The sequence below is a fragment of the Salmo trutta genome, chromosome 15 (genome assembly GCF_901001165.1).
Source record: "Salmo trutta chromosome 15, fSalTru1.1, whole genome shotgun sequence".
Lineage (NCBI taxonomy): Eukaryota > Metazoa > Chordata > Actinopteri > Salmoniformes > Salmonidae > Salmo > Salmo trutta.
Window position 1 is genome coordinate 35,655,069 of NC_042971.1, and position 26,249 is coordinate 35,681,317.

The window sequence follows — 26,249 nt, forward strand, 5'->3', positions numbered from 1 at the left end:
TTTACACCTGGCTATCAGCGGAGCCTTGATTGGCAGTGAAACAATTCATTCAGCCTCATTTACTGCCTTTAAAAAAAGCATAGCTCATATGGTTGACTGGCTTAAACAAATGTGGTTTTTCCTGACAATTGAGATGTACAAACTATGGCATAAGGGGACGACGAGAGGATAAATGGCAATCCGTAATTTCGATTAAGACAATGAGCGCGCTAGGACGGACATAGTCAATATAACTAGTTTTTCAGCACTTTTTAAATGTACGACGACAGAATTCAGAACTTGGGCCATTCTTACAGTATTCTCCCTGTACACCGAGTCAGAACCGTAGGATAAATAAAGGGGGCATATAAGCAGACAATTAAAGCTCTTACAATATTCATTGATGACATTTCTCTATAACAGGCTATAGGTTACATGTGCACCACCAAGTCAGAACAGTAGGCTAAATTATGAGGGGAAATGGCCCAAATTATTAGGGTGGGGCACATGGGCTACTAACAGCTTACTACACAACATACACTTAGTATTACTTTCTTAGCTACCGTATACATATCTCCCTGGCATATTACATAATTTATGCAGCAGCATACAATACATTTTTGGACTCACTTTATTGTGCTATGCTCACTTGAACAGGAAGGTGGTGCGGCGGTCTTTCGTGGGCAAATTTTGTCATCAAAATCTGGCATTCTCTGGATTTATGGTGCTTTCAAAGACAACTGGGAACTCGGGAAAAAAACAAGGTAGAATTATGGCGTTAGTGATCTTCAGGTCAGAGCTCTCGAAAGAGGCCCGAGTTCCCGACTTGGAATTCAGAGTTGCATGACTGTTCAAAACTTATTTTCCCAGTCAGAGCTCGTTTTCTTTCCGAGTTCCCAGTTGTCTTGAACTCACTGAAGTCTGAGATTTTCCAGTTCTGAGTTTCCAGTTGTTTTGAAAGCGGCAGAAGTCATGCTGGATTGACAGCATGGCCAATGTTTATCCCTTTAAGCTTGGAAAATAAACCTTTAAAAGAGATTCTTAAGACTTGGACCACACATCCACTCCACTGAATAGCAGGCTAGTGATTGCTTTGCAATGCTTGCAGTTAGCCACTGATTTTTCCAAACCACTCATTGTTGAATTTGCAATTTCCAACTTGTTGTATAATGTTAAAACCTCTTACATCTACACGTTCCGCTAGCGGAACGTCTGCTCCAATATCCAATGATGGGCGGGGCGCGAAATTCAAACTCCTCTAAATCCGAAAACTTACACTTTTCAAACATATGACTATGTTACAGCTATTTAAAGACAAGACTCTCCTTTATCTAACCAAACTGTCCGATTTCAAAAAGGCTTTACAGCGAAAGCAAAACATTAGATTATGTCAGCAGAGTACCCAGCCAGGAATAATCACACAGCCATTTTTCAAGCTAGCATATCATGTCACATAAACCCAAACCATATCTAAATGCAGCACTAACCTTTGATGATCTTCATCAGATGACACACCTAGGACATTGTGTTATACAATACATGCATGTCTGTTCAATCAAGTTCATATTTATATCAAAAACCAGCTTTTTACATTAGCATGTGACGTTCAGAACTAGCATTCCCACCGAACACTTCCGGTGATTTTACTAAATTACTCACGATAAACGTTCACAAAAAGCATAACAATTATTTTAAGAATTATAGATACAGAACTCCTCTATGCACTCGATATGTCCGATTTTAAAATAGCTTTTCGGATGAAGCACATTTTGCAATAATGTAAGTACATAGCCCGGCGTTACAGGGCTAGCTATTTAGACACCCACCCAGTGTAGCCTTCACCAAAATCACATTTCCTATAAGAAAAATGTTCTTACCTTGCTTGTTCTTCATCAGAATACACTGCCAGGACTTCTACTTCAATAACAAATGTAGGTTTGGTCCCAAATAATCCATCGTTATATCCAAACAGCGACGTTTTGTTCGTGCGTTCTAGACACTATCCCAACGCTAAATCTCGGCCACGAGCATGACGCAAAATATGACAAAAAATTTCGAAATATTCCATTACCGTACTTCGAAGCATGTCAACCGCTGTTTAAAACCAATATTTATGCAATTTATCTCGTAGAGAAGCGATAATATTCCGACCGGGAATCTGCCTGTCTGTAAACTGAGGAAAAAACCAAAAGCCGGGGGCGGGGCGTGTCACGCGCCTAAGGCTTAGTCCATTGACTGACCACTCAGCATTTGCTCTCGTGTGCTTCAGCCAGGGCTTTGAATGACATCATTCCTGTTTTTCCCGGGCTGTGAGACTCCATTGTTGACGTGAGAAGTGTCACGTAAGAGCAGAGATCCTTTGTAAACGACAGAGATAATAAAGAAGGGCAAGAAATGTTCAGACAGGGTACTTCCTGAACAGAAGCATCTCAGGTTTTTGCCTGCCATAGGAGTTCTGTTATACTCACAGACACCATTCAAACAGTTTCAGAAACTTTGGAGTGTTTTCTCTCCAAAGCTAATAATTATATGCATATTCCAGTTTCTGGGCAGGACTAATAATCAGATTAAATCGGGTACGTTTTTTATCCAGCCGTGAAATTACTGCCCCCTAGATGTAACAGGTTTTTAATGTCCAATGGTTGATGAGCACCGATACGTTTTCTCTATAATTTATCTTCATATGACAAGGATTGAAAAGGATTTGCCAGTAGATTTTCAATTTGATTCATGATGATGACTGCTACGTAGCTTGCTAGCTAAGATTTTGAAAGTTGATGTTGACATGATCAGTCCAATCAAAGCTACTGTAGATATAACGCGATTTGACGTCATTTTATCTGTGGCCAATGACTTTGAGCCTTCTTGCATGGGCACTTCTAATGTAAATCTATGACAGCACCCAAGGGGCTTGAATTTTTGAGCTCTCCCCATAGATTTTGCAATGACGTGGCATCCCTATGAGTGACAGAACACTGAGCCAATGACGACGCAACTAGAGAACATTACCACCCCTACGCAGAAAGCACTGAGCTGGACTGAAACACCTGCATTTTGGAGCTGCAAAACTCAAGAAAGCAAAAAAGAGACCATGTTTGTATGCGGCTTTATTAACTCAATTATTATTATTTTTTATATTTTTTTACATTGTTTGCAAACTGATATGTGACACGTATTAATGCTAAAACAACATGCAAAACAGCCAAAATCATAGCTAAACAGGTGGGGTTAAAAACAGGCGGGGCTCTGTCCCACCTGCCCTGAATGATGTGTCACCACTGACAATAGAAATCCCAGATCACACTTATAGACAATGTCATGGCGATGTTAGCTAGTTAAGCTCATGCACAGAAACGCGTCATCAGGTATAAAGGTAATCTCGTGCCGAACTGCACATGTGCAGGCCTTAAATTCATAGGCACTCCTTCGATATAAACCTGGTCTGTTAGGTCTATTTCGCAAGTGTTCCGGAAAGTCTCGCCATTTTGCCTCTCTGGGTAATTATCAACCTCATACAAACTATTTCAGACTTAATCATACTAGTATTGAGCCGACAGAGAGTAAAATACACGTTCTTAGCCATTCAAATTCACTCCTGTGAATTCCATTCAAATTCACTACTATACAAGTCGCTTGTGTGCTGTTGTATTTGTGTACCAAATTAATAATTAAAAACAAAATCTACCATACATCACACCCAGTATATATAATATATATAATTTAGAATCTCTGTGGTATACTGTATACCAAGCATGCAGCTTCACACAGGTCAAGTTGTAAAGATGTTGAGGAAATCTTCAAATAAAGAATTAGTAACTAAACAGTCAAGGCATTTTTTAGGTTGAGAGGCCAGATGCTTTATTCAAAAGCAGCATTTGCCATGCAGCTGTGTGGATGTTTTTCCTCATCTGAGTTGCAAAGGTTTCCTCTCCAATCATGTATTTTTCATTCACAGGATGACCTTGTACAATAATGGAGAGCAAAGCATTTCCAGTCTCAATATTCTCAAGGGCCACAGAGCAGACAGCAAATTCACTTCCAGAGTCACAGCCAAAAAATGTGTCATCACTGTCCAAGTGGCTAAACAGTTTGAAAAACATCTCTGTGACCCACGGCAGTGACCATTTGTCCAAGGAAAAACATTGGCACCATTTCTCTTGGTCACATTAGTTCATTTTCATCTCTTTTGCATTGTTATCTGTAACAGCTTTGGTCATACCTTAATAATGGTGCAACTAGTGCAAACATGATAGCAGTTTCAACCGTTCCATAGTGGAAACGAAAGCCCACTAGAGACATTACTAATTTAAACACATACCAACTTCTCCTGAAAACAATCATGATTCAAGGTAGTGATGGGGGGAAATCGCTACAGTTACATTTAGGGATATTATTTTTCACGATATATCGTATAGTTTGGACAATAGAACAATACATTTTTGGCGTTAATTGGGTGTACCTGCACCAAAACTTCATCTTCTTTTTAAATAGGGAGCCAATTTGTTTTCAGCACTTATTTCCATGCCTGATAAAAACTTGTTTTCTCATGACTCTCTCTTGTCCCTCTGCAGCAGACATATGGTGAACCATATGTTTGGAATATCTAATGGCAATAGAATCACAGTATCGAATCGCAATACATATAGAAACATGACTATCGCAATATATATCGTATCGGCACCTAAGTATCGTGATAATATCATATCGCGAGGTCGCTGGCAATTCCCAGCCCTAATTCAAGGGTGTTAGTTTCTTATAAGCACAATACACACACTCAATATCAAGGCAGCTACTGAATTATCAACTCTTTATTACAGAAAAAATTCAAGCACAAAAACTGTAGAAAAAAAACAAAACTGCTGCAGTTCATGTAGAGCAACCATACAAATATTAATCATTGCAGAAAAAGCACAGTAATACTAAAAGTATGTATTTTCATAAACAAACAAATTATAGGTACACAATTATACAAACGCTGCCATATACACAAAATTATATTTAATTTATTTGCACTCAATTTCTTTTTTTAATGATCTTGCATAAAATCCAGAGCACAAATATAAATATATACTTTGTTTGAACCTAACCACCGAATTTCAAAATCCCTTTTCCAGGTGTAATTAAGAAGCCATCACCACCACAGCAAAAAGTATACACTTAAACAACCAAAATATACACTTTAAATTCTGACTCTGTTAGAGGACAGGGAATTATTTTCCAAATCCCACTTTTCCCCCTCAAGGGCAACAGTCTTGCTTTCACATGTTCTTAATTATTATATACATACATATGTAATTCACTTTGAACAAGGCACACCTGTTAATTGAAATGCATTCCAGGTGACTACCTCATGAAGCTGGTTGAGAGAATGCAAAGAGTGTGCAAAAGTGTTAACAAATTCAAAGGGTGGCTACTTTGAAGAATATAAAATATATTTGTTTAACACTTTTTTGGTTACTACATGATTCCATGTGTTATTTCATAGTTTTGATGTGTTCACTATTATTCTACAATATGGAAATAGTAAAAATAAAGAAAAACCCTGGAATGAGTAGGTGTCCAAACTTCTGGTACTGTATATACATATATATATATATATATATATATATATATATATATATACACATATACATATATATATATATATATATACATACATACATACATACATACATACATACACACACACACACATTTATTGGCTCTTGGTTGTAAACCATTCTAAATATCTATGTAAAAAAAAAAAAGAAGTTAATATGCAAAAACTGACTGTGCTTCATTTTAAACAGAACTATTGTAAAATTGTCTCAGTATGCATATGCTAAGTCCATGCAATCAATTCATATGATTACTTGTGTAATTATCAACCTCATACAAACTATTTCTGACTTAATCATACTAGTATTGAGCCGACAGGGAGTAAAATACACATGTTCTTAGCCATTCAAATTCACTCCTGCGAATTCCATTCAAATTCACTCCTGCGAATTCCATTCAAATTCACTCCTGCGAATTCCATTCAAATTCACTCTACTATACAAGTCGCTTGTGTGCTGTTGTATTTGTGTACCAAATTAAGAATTTAAAACAAAATCTACCATTTACCACACCCAGTGGGCAGAACGTAAACAAAACTCCTTTCCCAAAAGTACATACTTTCCATATTCTTTACACAATAATCCACTAATGATAATGTGTAATTTAATGAGTGATATCTAAAATTAAACAAGAAAATAAGAAATTATTTATTTTACAACAACAACAAAAAAGTGTGAAATACTGCATGCGTTTCCAGTTCTTATCCCCCTTCTAATCTAACTGGTCTTTGGTCTTGTATAATCTACATGAAATATCATTGAGGCAATGACAAAATCAGAATGAAGAATTAACTCAAATTAGTCAATATGAAAACCATAATTTTATAGTACAAAACAGATTACAGCTGAAATGTTAATGGAATGCAGAGGATCCAAAATAAATATTCATATAACTGAAATTAAATCAATGTAATTTGACCATTATATGTAATGTAAATATTGAACAGAATTGCAAAGTGCATATCAATAAAAATGATGCCTGAGGCCACTAATATCATCTTCATAATGTCATCTTCACACATCAATCAACACAAATTCACAACTTAAGCAAAAGCACGTAACTGTTCTTGAATTGTACAGTACAGCAATTCCTAAATAAAGCACTTTTTTGAATCCAAAAAATAGTTTTATAGGTAAAGACAACTGAAAGGGGGTTATCTGAAATAGGTCAGTACTGTGTAAATCTAATAGCAAAGGCAAAGTAACCATTGTTGTTAAAGAGCTGATGAGTCAAATAGCAGTTCATTGCAGACATTCACTTTCTCACCTCTATGACACAGGGCCACTGGAAAAGATAACATGAAGGCAAGCCAACTACCAACAGCAATAGATACATTCAAAATCTTTCTTGTGTAGGCTAAGTTGTATTTGATCTCTTACGATGCTGTGAGCATAAAGTATCATCGCAGAGGCTCAAAACAGAGTACAGGTGTTTGAGTGAGACACACTTAAATGTGACTATGGCTCTTCTCATGGCTCCAAAGACTAAAGGCAGTCTTGAATGTTCTGTGGCAGAGCTTACACATGTACTGCCTCTTAAACGTGAGGGCAGAGAGAGTGGGGGCATGGTAAAAAAGGGTTTCTGATTCCTGAGGGGTTAGGGAATTATCCACACTATCCATCTTGGGTAGGGGGCTACCGTGTGATCTGTCCATCTCTGGCCTCTTGGTCCTGGGCATTGACGACGAGCTTCCAGGCTTCTCCTTCCCTTTTGCTACCACAGCTTCAGCTACCACTGAATCTGCCTCCACTGGTTTAGGTGGAAAAACTTGTGGGGCAGGACATCCAGTTGCATGTGTGACCACTGGTGGTGGTGAGGGGGAGGGAGACAAAGGGCGCCTGTCATCAACCTCTCTCGCTCCAGGTTCGTCGGAGGTTGACATGTGGGACTGGAAGTGGCTCCAAAGGCGGAAGTTGGTCCTGAAGGCCTTGTTGCAGATGTGACAGATGAAGGGTTTGATGTGGCACAGCAGCTCCTGGTGACGCTCCAGGTCTTTGTGGCCACCAAAGAGCTTGCCACATTTTTCGCATGGCCACACGCCTGGCTCCTCAGGCTCGACGGAGGCCCCAGACATCACGTCCTCCCTCTCGCTCACGGCCTCCTCAATGGGCTCATCCTTCACTGTCAGCTCGCCGTGATGTTCGTTGTGACACTGGCTAGCATTCAGGTCCTCGGGCACGAATGATGAAGAATCGTCCGAGTCCAACATAGGCGGACCTGAGGAGTCACTATAGATGATGTCCTCTCTGGAGCTCCCCGCTCCCACAGACTCCTGGGTATGGAGAGGCCTTCCGAGGTGGTCAGATACTTCTCCATTGTTCTCCTCTCGATGGCTCAGCTGCTCCTTAACAGTCATAATGTTGTGGTTGTGAACCTCCACCTGGTGTCTCCATATGCTGAAGGAAGACTTGAAGGTCCTCATGCACTCCAGGCAGGTCAGTTTCTTGTACTTGCAGTGTGCTTCATGCTCTTTTTTAACCGCTGGGCTGGAGAATCGGAGGCCACAGTAAGGGCACACGGTTGCGTGTCGACAGCCCCTCTCGTGGTCTCCCTGCTCAAAGAGAGAGGACAGCTTCTCATTGCAGAGCCTGCAGGAGTAAACCTCTGTGTCCGTGTTCTCTCTCTGACTGGGCTGGTCTTTTTGGTAGAGACTGCTCTCTCTCTCAGTCTCTTGGTTGTCTCTCTCCGCAGGGTGTGTCTTCAAATGCTGCTTGAACTGATAGAGAAACACAAACAATTTCCCACAATAAGGGCATATCAAATTTGACTTGGACCTCAGGCCACCCTTTTTGGCAAATACCTGAGACTGCGAAACCTGCTTATTTCTCCTCAGCTTCATGAGCAAGGCTTTCTTTATTTCTCTCTCCCGCACAATATCAATCAGCTTCCTCTGAAACTTCTCATCCAGCTCGAATGAGCTGGAGGATGAAGCAGGGTTTTGTACCACTCCATGCTGGGTTTGGCAGTGGGTCCAGACTTTGAAGTTTGTGTGGAAGCGTTTGTGGCAGATGTCACAAGCGTATGGCTTATCTGGGTTGTGATACATGTTAACATGGCGGTGCAATCCAGCATTGGATCTGAACACTTTCAAACAGATCCAGCATTTAAACATCTTGCTCTTCCTGGGATCATCAGTCCAGTCTTCATCATTGTCATCCATGTTGGAGTTGTGAGGTACAGACTCTGACATATTGTCATCTTCACATGGGAAATCATGTTCGTTCACCCCTTTAGACTTTTTGAATGGGTACCTTCGATTGTCTCTCCTCACCCTTCTCTTGCCAGGGAGATTAGAAAATGGCTTAGTAGGGCCTTGGTCAAAATCCATTTCATTGTTTTTGAGGTTAACTGGTAGAGAATCCCCAACTGTGATTCTAATGATCTCAGAGGGGTCACACAGTGGGCTGCTAGGCTCTGTCTTCACATGGAACTCCTTTCCTGGAGTTTCATCTTTATCATCATACCTACTGTGGTGCCTTGACTTGAGAAGAAGTGGCAGAACTACTTTAACACTTTGTTTGTACTCTGTCTGAATCCCTTCCTCTGTATTTGCCACCATCTTAACAACAGACTGTTCTCGGCCTTGCAGTTTATTGAGCTCCAGTGTGGGGGAGAAGACTGGGACGGGACTGTCCATGGATAATGACCTGCGCAGCAGGCTTTTTATGAGTGGGCCACTCCTGTCAATGGTCTGGCTAGGCTCCCCTACCTGGCCCTGAAATTGTGGTTTGGATCTGTAGAGCCTCTGCTGCTCCTCCTCTTCTTTAGTGCTTAGATCAGACTGTAACACGACTGTTGGAGATTCACTGAAGGAGACTGAGGAGGTGAGCTGTGGCCTTACTGATGACCCTGTGTGTGATGATGTCTTCCCCTTTAAGATGGAGGCATATGAACTGATGGGCTTGCTATCAGAACCCTCACCAGTTGCCTCAGCTGATTTTCTGGGATTGGATGCAGTGTTCGTGGCTGATTCGTTTGGTTTCCTGTGTCCTGAAGCTTGAGTCTGTTCTCCTTGATCATTTGAACCGTAGCATCCAGCCCCGGGAGCATCACCCCTTCGGCTCTGGCGCACAATGACACTCCTCAGCTGGATGTCATTATCGTCCTCTGAGAAGGAAAGCCTTTTTCTGGAGACGCAGTAAGACACATGCGGCCTTGTTGACATAATGTTGGTTAGAAAAGGGATTCCTAGACTGTAGCCCAGCTCCTGGATGGCTGCCAGGCTGCCTCTGTCCACGAAGAGGGAGGATGAGTATATGTAATTCAGTACTATCTCAAAGGCGTCAGGCTCACAGAAGTCCAGCTGTATCACTTTGTGTGGCTCAGACTCCATTCGTGTGAACAGTGATTGGAAATACTCACTGCTAGCGGCGAGCACACTCCTGTGGGCCTGGTACCTCTGATCCCCCACAACCAAGACTGTGTCACAGAGCTGCCCCCTCAGGCGCTGCTCATTGAGCACCCCCAGCACAGAGAGGCCGTGGGATGGATTACTGTAGTGCACCAGACTCTCCATTCTGGCTGAAAGACAAGAACAAAAAGGAGATCCTTTTTATTTCAAGACCCGCATTTTGATTCACATGTTTTCAGTAAAAAAAGTTAAAGTAAGGAGTTACCTAAAAATTGATAGTCTTATACATAAAATCAAATAAATCAAATCTGAAGAAATACATAACAGCAGAAAAGTTGCAATAAGTATAAGAATCTAATAGCATTATGGCAAATTCATATTTGACCATGTTTCAGAAATGTATGAATGAGATATAGATGAAAGCATGTATATTTATTGCTACTGTATTTATTTTGCTATGCAGTCTGTGCCAACTGATTGATAGAAATATTAGTAAAAATAGCCTATTATTTATCTCGTTATTAAATCCTTCATTTTAGAATACCAAAACACATATATCATTTTGAATAAAAGTAAGTTAAATGTAATTGAGTAGTTTAGATCAGATACTGGTAGGAGATAATGTATCTAGGCCTATCTGTGGTATAAGCGCAAATAACATGACGCATGCGCATTTATAGGTTCTATTTCGATTACATCATGTCTTTAAATCAGAAGACATGGCATGGGGTCATATTTAGCAGGGACGCAGGCAGCGTTCTTTCCGTTCCACACACACATAACTGTGGACACGGATATCAATTCCACATGATAAATAAACGTGTCTAACACGTTCCATATCAGAAAAGTTTAGAACGCTGCGCGCCCACAGAATGTGTCTGTTGGGAAGTCAGGGGAGCAAACATTAGATCATACGCGAGACGTGGCTTAAATTCCTGATGACACATACGTTAAAATGAAACTGGTTTTACCACTCCGGCAAGTATCTTCCTCGTTATGGTATACATTGGTGAATGAATATGTAAACAAATAACGCATTGCGTGGTCTGTTTGTTATTGTTGCTGGCAGTGATATCACATGATCACTTGGTGTTACAATGTTTCCGAAAGAGTAAAGTTGCATCCGAAATGCGCATTCTGAGAATGATTCAGGACTTTCAATGGAACAGAATCAAACCCCAGTCCTCGAGAAACGAGAGCGTGGTCAGTGAGTGTGCGTGCACACACCCGCTTCTGTATTTTCGCCCTCATTACAGCGCAGACGCAGCATCTACAGCACACATAGGGCAGTTGCTCGTGAGGCTTATAAAAAGAAGAAGAAACCCCCTCCGAGTTACGTCAGGAAAAAAACATTATCTCCAAACAAGACTTCAATATAAGGCACTACCACCAGATAATCTAAACCAAGTAGTTTTGTGGCTTTCTAAACTTACCACTATGTCTTCGTTCTGTTCCCACGGAGCACACGAACCAGAATTTATATCAGAATTCTGTTGAGTGTGGGGTAGTCGTGATTCCATCCATCTTGAACTTGACGTCATCCTACTCCAGGGATGAGGTCATCAAATACAACGCTCGTCACGTGTGCTGCGTTCTGATAGGCTGCTTTATACCCGTAGGCGGGAATGTAGGACGTGACAGGCAAATTTAAACCTCTTAAAGTGGCATGTCATATTTTCGTTCTTTTAGACTTAAACGTTTAATTGGGAAGCAATACGAATTAACATTCAATAAAAAAACATTATATTCCTATCAGATCAACATTGCTGTCTCAGTTGCAAAGTATCAATATTCTGTAGGCGAGAATGTGATTCTCTAAAACCATAGATGGATAGCCTACTGTTGAATTATGTGGAATTACTGAATGGAAACTTTGCTCTTACCTAATGTTAATTTATTTTTAAATATCTAATGAATGACAACAATCATTTGAGGAAAGCATTAGGTAAAATCAGCATTTGACATTGGTGGATGAATGTTTCTCTGTAACCAGATCCACTGTACCACTGAAACTAATTAGAGGTGTGATTAAAAGACATCACTATGGCTGTATTTACACAGGCAGCCCAATTCAGATATTTTTTCCACTAATTGATCTTTTGACCAATCACATCAGATCTTTTTCATAGCTGATTTGATTGGTCAAAAGACTAACTAGTGAAACAATTATCAGAATTGGGCTGCCTGTGTAAACGCAGCCTATGGCACGTCTGCTCTCTCTCATTGCATATATCCAGAAGGCACTTGTTGCTGTGGTCTACTTGCCACATCCTGGAATCTTCAAACCTTACAAACGAAGAACCATATAATGTGTCTTCACTTGGAATGATTTAAAACAGCTGATGTAGTTGCATTTATATAAACAATCTAAATAATTTGGGGTTAAATGTTACACATCATCTGAAAGGACACAACTGCTACTATTTACTTCTATGTCTGTTAACAACTCGTGATGTTACAGTCAGCAGATAATGACATTTGAAAACATCACTAATCTGAAAATGTAAAAGGCACATATATGGTTATTCGTCTGTAGGGCTCATACTGTATGTAGTACCGCTTCTGGCAACCGGATGATCCAAGGAAGGTGTGGCACTGCTATTGCCTCATTTTGACATGTATGTACAATCTGTGTGTATATGTGAATACTTTAAGGTAAACTACTTGACCAAAAGTATGTGGACACCTGCTCGTCGAACTTCTTATTCCAAAATCATGAGCATTAATAATGGAGTTGGTTCCCCCTTTGCTGCTTTAACAGCCTCCACTTTTCTGGGAAGGCTTTCCACTAGATGTTAGAACATTGCTGCAGGGTCTTGCTTCCATTCAGCCACAAGAGCATTAGTGAGCTCGGGAACTGGTGTTGGGCGATTAGGCCTGGCTTGCAGTCTGCGTTCCAATTCATCCCAAAGGTGTTCAATGGGGTTGAGGTCAGGGCTCTGTGCAAGCCAGTCAAGTTCTTCCACACCGATCTCAACAAACCATTTCTGTATGGACCTTGCTTTCTGCACAGGGGCATTGTCATGCTGAAACAGGAAAGGGCCTTCCCCAAACTGTTGCCACAAAGTTGGAAGCACATAATCGTCTAGAATGTCATTGTATGCTGTAGCGTTAAGATTTCCCTTCACTGGAACCAAGGGGCCTAGCCCGAACAATGAAAAACAGCCCCAGACCATTATTCCTCCTCCACCAAACTTTACAGTTGGAACTATGCATTCGGGCAGGTACCATTCTCCTGGCATCTGCCAAACCCAGATTTGCCCGCCAGACTGACATATGGTGAAGTGTGATTCATCGCTCCAGTGAACGCGTGTCCACCGCTCCAGAGTCCAATGGTGGTGAGCTTTACACCACTCCAGCAGACGCTTGGTATTGCACATGGTGATCTTATGCAGCTCTAGCAGGGAAGACATTTGACGAACTGACTTGTTGGAAAGGTGGCATCCTATGATGGTGCCACGTTGAAAGTCACTGAGCTCTTCATTAAGGCCATTCTACTGCTAATGTTTGTCTATGGAGGTTTCATGGCGGTGTGCTCAATTTTAGACACCTTTCACTAACGGGTGTGGCTGAACTAGCCAAATCCACAAATTTGAACGGGTTTCCACATATTTTTGTGTATATAGTGCATGTGCATAAACTGGATAGAACAACCTGAAACTGAGGGTGAGGCACTGTGATTGTGGTGCTGCAGTTAGGGCCAGTACCATCATCTGTGGAACTAACTAATGTGATACCGACACCTTCAAATGGTTATTGTGCCACTCAGGTTGAGCCACCCCTCTTCACTGAGAATACCGCCCTTCCCGCACAGCCTATATGGCCCAGTGACTCACAACATAATAATTGATTCATTCCTATTACTGATGGTTATATTTCAAATCACATTAGAATTACAAGATGTAGAACATCCCCAAGCCAGTAAGGAATGTGCTGTGATGAGTAAACCTTTTAAATTCCAGAGGATATAGAGATCTTTTTCTGAAGGGGTGGAAGATTTTTTATTTTTTTATTACAGTCTTTGAGGGAAATGTGACAAAATCAATACCCCTCCTGCCTGCCAGTCGGAGGCTGTGGGTGAGGATATGAGAGTAAACACTGCCATGGGGACCTGAGTAGAAACCAAGTCACCTGGGACAGACACCGCTGCTCTCATCTCACAGCCACCATTTTTCCCTCTCTAGCATCACTAACATGTTGTTTGCTGGCACTGACAGTGCCATGGCAGGTCATAACACAAATAGTGCACAAAAGCAAAACTACAAATGTGTACAAGTCCTTGTATGGTTATATATTATAACTTTTTGGGGTGATAAATTACCACAGTTAGGGATTAACAGTAGTTTTAAATCCCTGAAATGCTCTGTCAAAACATACAGGAACATAGGAACATACAAAGGAATCAATTTGACTCCAGAAATGGCACTTGAACCAAATGTGAATGAATACACCATTTCCATGTAGTTGCATACTCTCTCCATCTAGATTCTACATATTGCCATGCAGTGTGTTACACTTGGGACTGTGGGAGCAAGGGAGGAGGAGATCAGGGAATGTGGATGATGAGGGAAAGAAACTCAGAACAGTTACCAACAACTCAGCTCTGAAAATGGACGTGCAGCATGGTTCTTGAATGCATGCCGTACTTTATGTACTCAAGATGAGTTGGATATCTTTTCTCTGTCTGGCCACGGCCTTTCTGGACCTCTGTAGGGGACACAACACTTTGTTTGAAGGTAGGAAAATAAGCTAAATTAAATGACACAATCAATAATATGATCATGTGTATGCTCTACTGTTTATTACCATGTTCCATGATATCTTTGTAAATATGTTTTAGTAATTCTTAAACCAGATGCCCTATGCAAATTATTCAATTTCTTTTACTGTACCTGGATTGATACTGTGGGCACTCCCATGAATGCTCGCAGTTGTGGAAATGATAACCTGTTATGCGTTTGTGTTCATATATTCTGTTATTTATGCAACATTGATCTGCAAATACTTATTTTCCAATATTATGTGTTTGTTTTTTTTGAATGCCCTGCCCATTTGTCTTAGATTCTGCAAACATAAAAACATGGATAGTCTCCATTAGATATATAATATAAAACTATTCCTGTATTTCAGGATATGACTTGTCTATGTCCAGCTACCACCTGTGTACTCGACATGAGAGCACAGTGGTGAGTAAAGTGTTGTCCTATAAAATCTCTTACACGGTCAGGAGGTCATGTGGCGGCTGGCTACCCTGGAAGATGTGTGAGGTCACTGTTTACAAAAAGGCCTATCGGACTGAGTACATGAATGTCACCAAAGATGTTTTGAGGTGTTGTGATGGCTATGAACAAGTGGGCAGCTACTGTGCTTTACGTGAGTATTCTAGCTTGTATTTTAGGATTTGTTCAACATGAAAATAAAATAAGTTTAGGAGAGCACAGAAGTATCTAAAAAAGTATAAGAAATATATTTAACAGTTTGGTCATTTTCACAATTTACAGTACCATGGGCCTGCCCTAATATAATTAGGACCAGTAGTCATGGAGACTTGTTTATATGGAGCAGCTAACAACGAACACTAGATGGGGCTGTGGACCAAGAACACAGTTATAGTTTGCTATTTACAGTGCTCTTTGTAAACATTTAATCAGACTCTCTCTCTCTCTCTCTCTCTCTCTCTCTCTCTCTCTCTCTCTCTCTCTCTCTCTCTACCTATCTCTCTTTCTCTCTCTCTCTCTCTCTCTCTCAGCTATGAACAGAAGTGGAGAGTTCACTGCTAAGCCAGGGTCCTGTCCTGAGGGTGTAGTGGAGGCACCCAGGAGTGGAGGGTGTGAATGGGACTTAGACTGCCCAGGCTGGCAAAAGTGCTGCCAGAGAGAAGGCCTTTCTCTCTGTACTGACCCTCAGTCTGCAGGTAAGTACAGATCAACTTCATAGTGATCAAAGATATACAGGTAGATGCCAAAATAAAGGAAACACCAACATAAAGTGTCTTAATAGGGTGTTGGGGCACCACGAGCCAGAACAGCTTCAATGCTCTTTGGCATGGATTCTATAAGTGTCTGGAGCTCTATTGGAGGGATGAGACACCATTCTTCCATGAGAAATTCCATAATTTGGTGTTTATTTAATGGTGGTGGAAAATGCTTGTATATTCAATGTATAGTACAGTCACAGAAAATTATATTGTAAACATATTACTATTCTTTATTAATTTCACTCAGGCAGCAGAGGCTGGTGCTTTCATGTCACTGTGACAGTGAAGATAGATTACCAGCGGCTGATATCCATCTACGGGGGAATCCTGAACCACACAAGGCTGCTGCACTCTGTGGTAGGTTACTGTATCTCTCCCTATGTTCTTCTCAATGATGGTCCATTATATAGTCCCTATATTTCTCACCGTATGTGCCCAGTATAGGCCATGACCATTCTGTATTGGCTTACAGGTGACTGGAGCGCTGGACTCTTATGACATCTCTGTATACTATATCAGCTCCTGGCCTATATGGCCATTTAGAACCTCCTCCTCTCTGCTGATTAGTTCCCCTGAAATTCTGTCCCTGTCCAACACGACCACAAAGCTGCACCTTCTTCTCATACACATTGAAGAAGTCACCTCGGTGTCAGTTGAAGGTAAGGGGATACTGTACTGTACTGTGGGGCTTAAAATACACAGGGTTTTCTGGAAGCTATAATGGTGTGTTAGAGTTGTTCTCTTGTTACTGAAAACCCTGCTCAGGAAAAGCTGACTCAGTAACACCACGGTGTCCCACTCTGCCTCCACTTCCTCTTTACACTCATCTGTGACATATTTCCTCTGGAAATGGAAAATTGGCTGTTGACGCACACTCACAAAAAAACACACCAGTGCAAACACACACACAAAATGAATAGACATACACACACACTGTATAATGTATATTCTGTACACAGTATCTACTACACATTATGCTGCTGTTTTTTCAGACATGAATGAGTGTAGCCATGCCGCTCTCAGCAGCTGCTCACGTCAGGCAGACTGTTCCAACATAGAGGGCTCCTACAGCTGCACCTGCCATCCAGGATTAATTGATCTCAACCCCAACAACAAAGGGGTACACTGCCGAGGTAAGGACAGGGAGTGGTGTGTACTTACTCTGGGTTATATGAAATGAATGTAAAGATGTAAAAGTTTGTAGCCAACACGCAACCTGTTCGTTCTATTTTCAGCTGCTGACCCTGTGACCTCACCCATGCCCAATAATGACACTCATATGTTCTGGTGGGCCAATGCTACAGAGTTGCCACCCAACAGCACCAGCTATCAGTCCTGGGTCTCCAGCTTTACTGATACCCCAACAGCCATAGCTACAACCACAGACAGGAGCATGATGCTGAGCTCGACCCATATACCTGCTACCACACATAACCCAGTTAAAGCCAGCTCCAACAGGTCTGAGACCAGTAACGCAGTGACACCCTCGAGTACTGTCTTGACCTCCAGCAGGCCTGAAATCAGTACAGCGCTCACATCCTGGAGTAGTTCCACCTCACTCCAGAAAACCACTAACCCCAACTCTCCAACCCCAACCCTCTCCACCTCGTCCCCCTCTGTACCGGCATGGCAGACACATCACCAGCAGACCAGCACTATGCCACAAACCAGCCTGGACCCCACTCTGGTGGTGTCCCTGAGTGTATCACCACCATCTCCATCCACATGCAGTATGGAAATCAATAACAGACCCATTATACAACAGCAACAGTTTTAAGCATATGGACTTTTTTTAAATATCACTTCTAATATTTTGTTGATATAAATTCCCCCAATGACTCCTCTGCTGTTTCTAAGAACCCCTGAGGCTGTTTGCATAATATTCTCCGAAGTGCTCAACATACATCTTTAATAATCATAATTTAAAAAACTTACTCTCACAGTCATTCCTAATTGATAAAATTATATTTCATAGAAGTTGAGATTGATTACTGTCTCCCTTCTCCCCTCTCCCCCAGACCCCACCCCCATTACCAACCTGCAGGCTTCCAACGTCACTGGCTCCTCCTTCTGCGTGTCCTGGATGACTGGCCAATCCCAGAGCGGGTTTATCTTTCTGGTGGTACTGATGGAGGGGTCAAAGGTCAGGGGACGCTGGGAGACAGGGCTGTCAGTCTGGGAGGTAACATTGTTGAAGCCTGGGGTTCTCTACAACGTTACTGTCATTTCCTGTCCCTATGGGAGCCAGGGGGCCAGCCTGCTGCTGCTGGTTAAGACTGGTAAGTACCGTGTAAAGAATGTGTTTAAAATATCAACTTTGTCATCTTTTTCAGTTTTGTTATGTCAATATCACTTAAAATGTGTGCATACTTAAACTGATGCAGTACATTTTAGCTATATGTTCTTTATGCATAAGGAGGCTGATATGGTGTGCCCTATAGTGAACTGCTGGCCAAAGCCATCTGAACAAGGACAAGAGGAAAGCCCTCTATTATTCATTACACACTGACACAGCAATATGATTTGGTTTCACTTACGAAAGCACTTTCACATTATGCTGACTCTTATAGCAGATATGAAACTGTTCTAATGACTACAGTGCTTTGGCTGGATGTGTGTATCCAATTTACAGCTGCACAGACACTTGGAGCAACAGCTCAGCTGACCAATGTGCAGTTCACTGCTGCCCTGCTGGACCCTACTAGCCAGGCGTATCAGAATCTTAGTCGTAGTATTATGGAAGAGGTAGGAGACTACCACACAACGGCTGCTTTGACAAATGGTTTTTGAATGTTTACAAATGTTGAATGTTGTCATTGTCCTCACTTATAGAACATGGAATGAATGAAAGACACTTAAACATGTTTTGTAGTTTTTACATGTTGTAGTTGTTACATGTTGTAATGTTGTAGTTTCTATCAAATGACACTGACACAAACACACTGTCTCCTCTAAATGTCCCACAGATCCTCCAGTCTCTCCCTCCTGATATTCTGGCCCTGGTGAACTCAGGAGATGTGAGGATTCAGATCACAGGCCTGACTCCTGGCAGTGTAGTAGTGAACTTCACCATCATTTTCACACCCAGTCAGTCCCAGGACATCCTGAAAGTGTCCTCTGCTCTGATGCAGGCCCTACAGAACAGCTCCAGATACACTGTTGACAGCAACAACACCAGCATAGATGGTAACGTTGTCTTAACCTTGTACAGTTTTAAGAATACTTCGATTTTGATAAAAGGATGTGTACAAGATAATGTGCCAGGTCTCCAATGGGCCTTTCATGAAAATTATTATTTGAATTAATGGGACTTCCTGGTTAAATATAGGTTGAATATGAAATAAGATAACTCTGTTAGCATTAGATGGAGAGCACATTTAGTGATACCAATCTGCATAAACTGTTAACCTGATATTCAATGCCAGATTTGTTGTTGTTTCAAACAGATGTTGATGAGTGCAGTACAGGGAACATGGACTGCTCCCCATGGGCCCAGTGCACTAACACCTGGGGTTCCTACAGCTGTCTCTGTCTGGATGGATTCACGGACTCTAACCCCTCTAGGCCGGGACGGGGCTGTTCAGGTAGACAAAATGGAGTAATCGCTTTCACTTTTTTGATAGTCTAAATTCAGATCTGGATATGGTTACTAGAGTATTCGTCTCACACTGCCTAATCAGTTCACTACAGTTCAAACTGTAATTGTCTTTTTTGTTGTTGCCATACAGCTCCTTTGACCACAACCACACCTATGTCCACAACCACAACAAACACTCTGGTTACAATCAGCAATACAGTGTCAACCACTACCACCTACAATACAACCTCAATTACATCCAACAATACAGATGCAGCTACAACTAACACACCAGTTACAACCACTGTCAACAATACAGTTAGAATCAACAACACAGTTTTAACCAAAACTCCAGTCACAATCACGGCGCCAGTTCCTACAAAAATGACCAGCGGTCTCATGAAAACCAGTCTGCAGCCTGAGACTCCTACATCTCTGGCTCCTCTGGTCTCTTATACGGAAGCCATCTCAGTGGAGTGCAGGGCCAGTGCCGTCACGGTGACAGTGGCCAGGGACTTCCTGTGGTCAGGGCACATCGGGGACTCTTCCCTGTTCCTAGGGAGACATGAGTGTGGCGTGAACGGAGGGAACAGTAGCCACGTCCAGCTGACGGTGGCTTGGGACGAGTGTAACACACAGCTCTTATATGTGAGTCAGTAAACTTGTCAGTCAGTGGCTAGAGGGTGCTACCTACTGCCCCCTTGTGTCACAAAGAGCATAGTCTCTGGTGTGTTTTGGCTAAATAAAAGGTTATTCTATAATGCACAAAACAGACCTGGATTTAACAGGTTAAAATGTCCTTATTTATGTACCATTTATTCTATACCTTAAAAAACATGCAGCCTGTGACCATGGTATCTTGTAGGTGCAAGTGTTGGATGACCAAACTAGATTGAACTGTCCTCATGGTCTGTTAGAAAATAAAATAACTAACTAATACCCATGTTAACTTTTAAACTTCAGAACAGCACTCACTACACTGCTCAGGTCAATCTGTACAACTCTATGAGCTCTCAGCTCTTGCCTGACGACACTACAAGGGTTCCCACAGTACGGCTGAAGGTCCCCATCATGTGTACCTTCAGGAGGAGCATCATCATCATCTCCTCTGGTTACAGCACCACAGGGTACGCTCTGCCAGGCGCCATGGTTACCTTATCTATGTCACTATGGTCACATCCACCTCCCTCCACCTTTTAACTCCTGGAAATCACTGCTCAGCTAGACTGAAAAATATACATGTCTAGAACCCAATTTTATCTCACTACTCAAATACATGCTTGCAAATATCTCTCTTATTGACAGAGTGTATTTGAATATTCAGTATCCATGATATATTTAGCTATTTATTTACATAATATCTCATGGTGTATTGACAGGTACGATATGATCAAAGATGCCGTCATGGGCTCAGGGACATTCTACGTGACATTTCAGCTCCTGAATGGAATGTCACCCCTCCCCCAGAACTACAGCCTATCTCCTGAGGAGGACGTTGTGGTCGAAGTCAGCGTTGACTCCACGGTTGCCCAGATCAAAGTGGTCATCAACAAGTGCTGGGCCACCCAGAGCAGCAACCCCTTAGAACCAACAACCTATGTTTTTCTGGAAAACAGGTCTGTTCTACAATTGCTTTTGAAGGTGCCCTATTATAGTTAGCTTAGATGCTAGGTTTTCATTCCGTGGCATATAATAGAATACCATTTATATGGGACATTTGCTTGAAGATTCAGATGTGTTTGGGTACTTTCTAAGCTTTCTGCTGGTAATCTGTCTCTCTCTTTCTCATCAGCTGTCCCCTCCCAAACACATACACCACAGTCGTGGAGAACGGCAACTCCAGAAAGTCTCGCCTGTCTCTTCGCATCTTCTCCTACATCAACCTGAATGTCATCTACCTGCACTGCCAGATACAGATCTGTATCGAGACTGGCTCGGCCACCTGCCAGCCTGTGAGTATCTGTCCAGATTTATTCATACTGTACTACTCAAGTATACAGTTTTTACTTTGATGTCTAGATTTACTGTCCAACCAGGGGTTAAATGGGGTATTCGGAGGTGGGGAAGCTCTGCCAGGCTCTGCCGGGTTGAATAAAAAGATTATGCCAAGATTAGGGTTAGAGTTACTGCTGTAAGTACAATGTATTACTATTCTAGGGTTTGGGTTAGGGTGACTACTTTTATCCTGCTTTTTATCCTACTCCCATAAGGTGCTAGAGCTCGGCTCTGCCTGGCTCTCGCTTTGATCCGGGTATCTCCAGTTCAATTTAACCACTGTGTTCAACCCCTTTGATATGACTACCTAGAGGCTCTTGAAAAATGCTCTACTTGGAGAAGGTTTAATTATACTGAACAAAAGTGTAAACACAACATGTAAAGTGTTGATCCCATGTTTCATGAGCTGAAATGAAAGATCCCAGAAATGTTCCATACATACAAAAAGCTTTTTCTCTCAAATGTTGTGCACAAATGTGTTTACATCCCTGTTAGTGAGCATTTCTCCTTTGCCAAGATAATCCATTCACTTGACAAGTGTGGCATATAAAGAAGCTTAAACAGCATGATCATTACACAGGTGCACCTTGTTCTGGGGACAATAAAATGCCACTCTAAAATGTGCAGTTGTGTCACACAACACAATGCCACCGATGTCTCATGTTTTGGGGGAGCGTGCAATTGGCATGCTGACTGCAGGAATGTCCACCAGAGCTGTTGTGAGACATTTTAATGTTATTTTCTCTACCGTAAGTCGTCTCCGTCATTTTAGAGAATTTGGCAGTACATCCAACCGGCGCACAACAGACCACGTGTAACCACGCCAGCCCTGGACCGCCACATCCGGCTTTTTCACCTGCGGGATCGTCTGAGACTAGCCACCCGGACAGCTGATGAAACTGTGGGTTTGTACAACCGAAGAATTTCTGCACAAACTGTCAGAAACCACCTCAGGGAAGCTCATCTGCGTGCTCGTCATCCTCACTAGGGTCTTGACCTGACTGCAGATCGGCTTTGTAATCAACTTCAGTGGGCTAATTCTCACCTTCAATGGCTACTGGCACGCTGGAGAAGTGTGCTCTTCATGGATGAATCCCGCTTTCAACAGTACCGGGCAGAGGGTAAACAGCTTGTATGGCGTCATGTGAGCAAGCAGTTTGCTGATGTCAACGTTGTGAACAGAGTGCCCCATGGTGGAGTTATGGTATGGGCAAGCATAAGCTTTGGACAACAAACACAATTTGATTTTATCGATGGCAATTTGAATGCACAGAGATACCTTGACCAGATCCTGAGGCCCATTGCTGTGTCATTTATCCGCTGCCATCACCTCATGTTTCAGCATGATGTCGCAAGGATCTGTACACAACTTCTGGAAGCTGAAAATGTCCCAGTTCTTCCATGGCCTGCATACCCACCAGACATATTGCTCATTGAGCACTGGATCTACGTGTACAACAGCATGTTCCATGTTCCAGTTCCCGCCAATATGGAGCAACTTTATGCGAAGGAGATGTAGTGCGCTGCATGAGGCAAATGGTGGTCACACCAGAAACTGACTGGTTTTCTGATCCACGCCCCTACTTTTTTTTTTAAGGCATCTGTGACCAACAGATTCATATCTGTATTCCCAGTCATGTCAAATCTATAGATTAGGGCCTAATGAATTTATTTCAATTGACTGATTTCCTTATTTGAACTGTAACTCTGTAAAATCTTTTAAATTGTTGCATGTTGCGTTTATTTTTGTTCAGTGTAGTTCAATGCTGTTCTCTTTCCAATATATTTTCCTTTGTCAGGATTGCTTTGGACGGACAGAAAGATTCTCCAATCTAATTGGAACAGCAAAAGCATCCTGTGGACCATTGCTTAGATCACACAAAGGTACAGTAAATGCTCTTCAAAGTGTGACTGCATCAATAAGCTATACTGTTACAACGTGATGACTAGGCTACTGATCATTTCATATACAGCCAAGTCCAAAATTATTGGCACCCTTGATAATGATGAGCAAAAAGAATGTATAAAATTAATTGTGCAAATACTGAGCTATAAAAAAAAAATGGAAAAGTATATTATTTTATACTAATACAATTGCTCACCCAAAGAGATTTTGTTTAACTTGTAATAATTTTTCCTCTCAAAAAGATAGGGGTCAAAATGATTGTCACCCATTTTCAATACCTTTCAATACCTCACCTTGCGAGGATAACGGCATGAGATTGGAGAACACATTGGGAGGGATTCATGTCATTCCATTTTGAAGGTCAACGGCATCATGAACCTTACCCAGTACCAGGACATTTTAGCCAAAAACCTGGTTGCCTCTGCCAGGATGCTGAAACTTGGCCGCAAGTGGATCTTCCAGCAAGACAAAGACAATAACCCCAAGCACACATCAATAAATTGTTCATTGACCACAAAATCAACATTTTGCAATGGCCATCTCAGTATCCAGACTTGAACACCATTGAAAACCTGTGGTTTGAAATGAAGAGGGCAGTCCATAAGGGTAGACGAAGGATATCAAGGATCTGGAAAGATTCTGTATGGAGGAATGGTCTAAGATCCCTCCTAATGTGTTCTCCAATCTAATAACTCATTTTAGAAAAAGAATCAGGATGGTTTGTACGAGGCTACATGATATATAGGATGATCAACGGTACATATTGTGGAGTTAATATATTCTGACATGTTTTCTGGCAGTGTCCGTCAAAGAGAGATCTGATACTCTTCGTCTGGTGGGCTACAGTTTACTGGGAATAGGACTATTCCTCCTCTTCATCGGGAGTCTCTCTTCCTTGTTCTTCAGCCACAGGAAGCGAATTGGAACCTACAGCTTCAGCCTCAAACCCAAGCAAGATAACTCTCCCTATCATGTTTTCAATATTTAGTGCTGGAACACTTTTAGGCTAGTTTAAAGGAACTGAAAGACATAGTAAAGTTGGTATTTCATTTCTTCAAGCTGTTGCCTAGTAGTCAGAAATGAAGAGGTCGATACACTTAGTTTTTTAATAATGTGCCTTAATTTTGATTAAACTAAGTGTATCAAAAGGGCAGAATTCATTATTAATTTGGATGACATCACGGTCTCTTCAATTTTTTCAACATTGATGCATTTAAATACATACTGTATACAAAGCACTGTCTGCCTTGAAAAATAATGTTGTCTTGTTAGGATTTGTATAGTGACTCTTATTTAAAAAATATCATATATTCTGCAATCCATTCATTTTCTTTTAAACTGATATTTTTCTATAACTGAGAAAATCTACCATTTATAAATATGGAAATTGCATGTATTTTATAAGTATATCCTGAAGTCTTCTAAAGTCAATAGCAGACACATCCTAAAATATTGACCTGCTAAAATATGTGAAATATGTTTATAAACGAACAACTAGAAATAAAAAGGAATTATTTGTATATTGGAACATTTGTAGCAGAAGGAGAGAATATTTCCCCAATCTTTATTTATGAGGTGAAATGTTGAATTTGTGATACAATCTAAGAACTACTGTAATGATCCATACACTAGAGGACACTGTTGGGTCATTGCATAACATAAAAAAAAAAACTGAGGTAGGACAACAGATGTTGTGATTTCACAGTGTTATGATATCATGAATTAGATATGGTCACACTATAAACATTTTGGATGATTGACATTAGCTAACATTACATGAGGGTATGGCACATTTATCAAAGACTTGGTGGTCTATATGTCTGTGCTGCGTGCATGTGTAAATGTACAGGCCGGGCCCATCATGTGTATGATGACTTCACACCACCACTTCACACACACCTTTGTGACACACACACACACACCTTTGTGACACACACACACACCTTTGTGTGACACACACACACACACACACACACACACACCTTTGTGACACACACACACACACACCTTTGTGACACACACACACACCTTTGTGACGCACACACACCTATCTCTCTCTGAGAGGCGAGCCCTGTGGAGGGATACAAGGTAAACAGCAGGAGGTTGGTTTCGTTTAAAGGCTGCCCTGGTTCTACCCTGGAGACCTGGAGGGTGGTGGGATGGGGGGTACAATCTGTGTGGACGAGGACTCATAAACCCCACCCCCAATTAACCCATACAACCCCAACTCACCTTCTTACTGGCAACCCATTTCTATGGAAACATGGGGGAGGAGGATGTGAAGGGGGGATGGAGGAAGGGAGGGTGAAACAGTGATCTGAGGCAAAGTATCAAAGGAACAAACCTCCATCAAAAGAAAACAAAAATACTCGATTGTTACAGTTATAGAGCGTCGCACAGTTGGCCCAGCGTCGTTAGGGTTTGGTCGGGGTAGGCCGTCATTGTAAATAAGAATTTGTTCTTAACTGACTTGCCTAGTTAAATAAAGGTTAAATAAATGTAAAAAAATACCCACATTGTAAAGCTGAGTGAACTGTAGATTCAAAATCAAATCAAATGATATTTGTCACATGCGCCGAATACAACAGGTGTAGACATGATCATGAAATGCTTACTTACAAGCCCTTAACCAACAATGCAGTTCAAGAAATAGAGTTAAGAAAATATTTACAAATAAACTAAAGTAAAAAATGAAAAGTAACACAATAAAATAACAATAATGAGGATATATACAGGGTGTACCGGTACCTAATCAATGTGCGGGCGTACAGGTCAGTCGAGGTAATTTGTACATGTAGATAGGGGTAAAGTTGGGGGGGGGGGGGGGGGGGGGGGGGGTTGTGTCAATGTAAATAGTCCAGGTGGC

At 41.6% G+C, this 26,249-nt stretch overlaps 2 protein-coding genes across 4 annotated transcripts; one reads left to right on the forward strand and one right to left on the reverse strand.

The window, feature by feature from the left end:
• Positions 1-6,200: 6,200 nt before the first annotated feature.
• On the reverse strand, positions 6,201-11,542 carry LOC115148887 (zinc finger and BTB domain-containing protein 21). Of its 2 annotated transcripts, none has more exons than XM_029691180.1 (2): positions 11,362-11,542; positions 6,201-10,098 (listed from the first exon to the last, which is right to left on the reverse strand). In XM_029691180.1, the coding sequence occupies exon 2, from the start codon at positions 10,091-10,093 to the stop codon at positions 7,025-7,027; it is 3,069 nt and encodes a 1,022-aa protein (XP_029547040.1). In that variant the 5' UTR covers positions 10,094-10,098; positions 11,362-11,542; the 3' UTR covers positions 6,201-7,024. The 2 variants fall into 2 exon arrangements, with proteins under 2 accessions (XP_029547040.1, XP_029547041.1); XM_029691181.1 differs by lacking the exon at positions 11,362-11,542 and adding an exon at positions 10,878-11,257.
• A 2,734-nt stretch (positions 11,543-14,276) lies between these two features.
• umodl1 (uromodulin-like 1) lies at positions 14,277-25,065 on the forward strand. 2 transcript variants are annotated; one of them, XM_029691177.1, is made up of 17 exons: positions 14,277-14,664; positions 15,059-15,301; positions 15,678-15,842; positions 16,153-16,262; positions 16,378-16,564; positions 16,898-17,038; positions 17,141-17,635; positions 17,924-18,184; positions 18,538-18,650; positions 18,872-19,091; positions 19,352-19,489; positions 19,634-20,130; positions 20,446-20,609; positions 20,862-21,098; positions 21,275-21,434; positions 23,277-23,361; positions 24,184-25,065. In XM_029691177.1, exons 1-17 carry the CDS (start codon positions 14,562-14,564, stop codon positions 24,369-24,371), a joined length of 3,507 nt encoding a protein of 1,168 aa, XP_029547037.1. In that variant the 5' UTR covers positions 14,277-14,561; the 3' UTR covers positions 24,372-25,065. The 2 variants fall into 2 exon arrangements, with proteins under 2 accessions (XP_029547037.1, XP_029547038.1); XM_029691178.1 differs by having other exon boundaries at positions 14,278-14,664; positions 15,059-15,114.
• The last annotated feature ends 1,184 nt before the right edge of the window (positions 25,066-26,249 follow it).

Bases quoted from the DNA above. Each gene is read 5' to 3' on its own strand.
- LOC115148887 (XM_029691180.1), bottom strand. From the start codon at position 10,093: ATGGAGAGTCTGGTGCACTACAGTAATCCATCCCACGGCCTCTCTGTG.
- umodl1 (XM_029691177.1), top strand. From the start codon at position 14,562: ATGCATGCCGTACTTTATGTACTCAAGATGAGTTGGATATCTTTTCTC. The intron at 17,636-17,923 runs GTATGGAAATCA...CCTCTCCCCCAG, and splicing joins ACCATCTCCATCCACATGCA to ACCCCACCCCCATTACCAAC. The intron at 21,435-23,276 runs GTGAGTATCTGT...TTCCTTTGTCAG, and splicing joins GCTCGGCCACCTGCCAGCCT to GATTGCTTTGGACGGACAGA.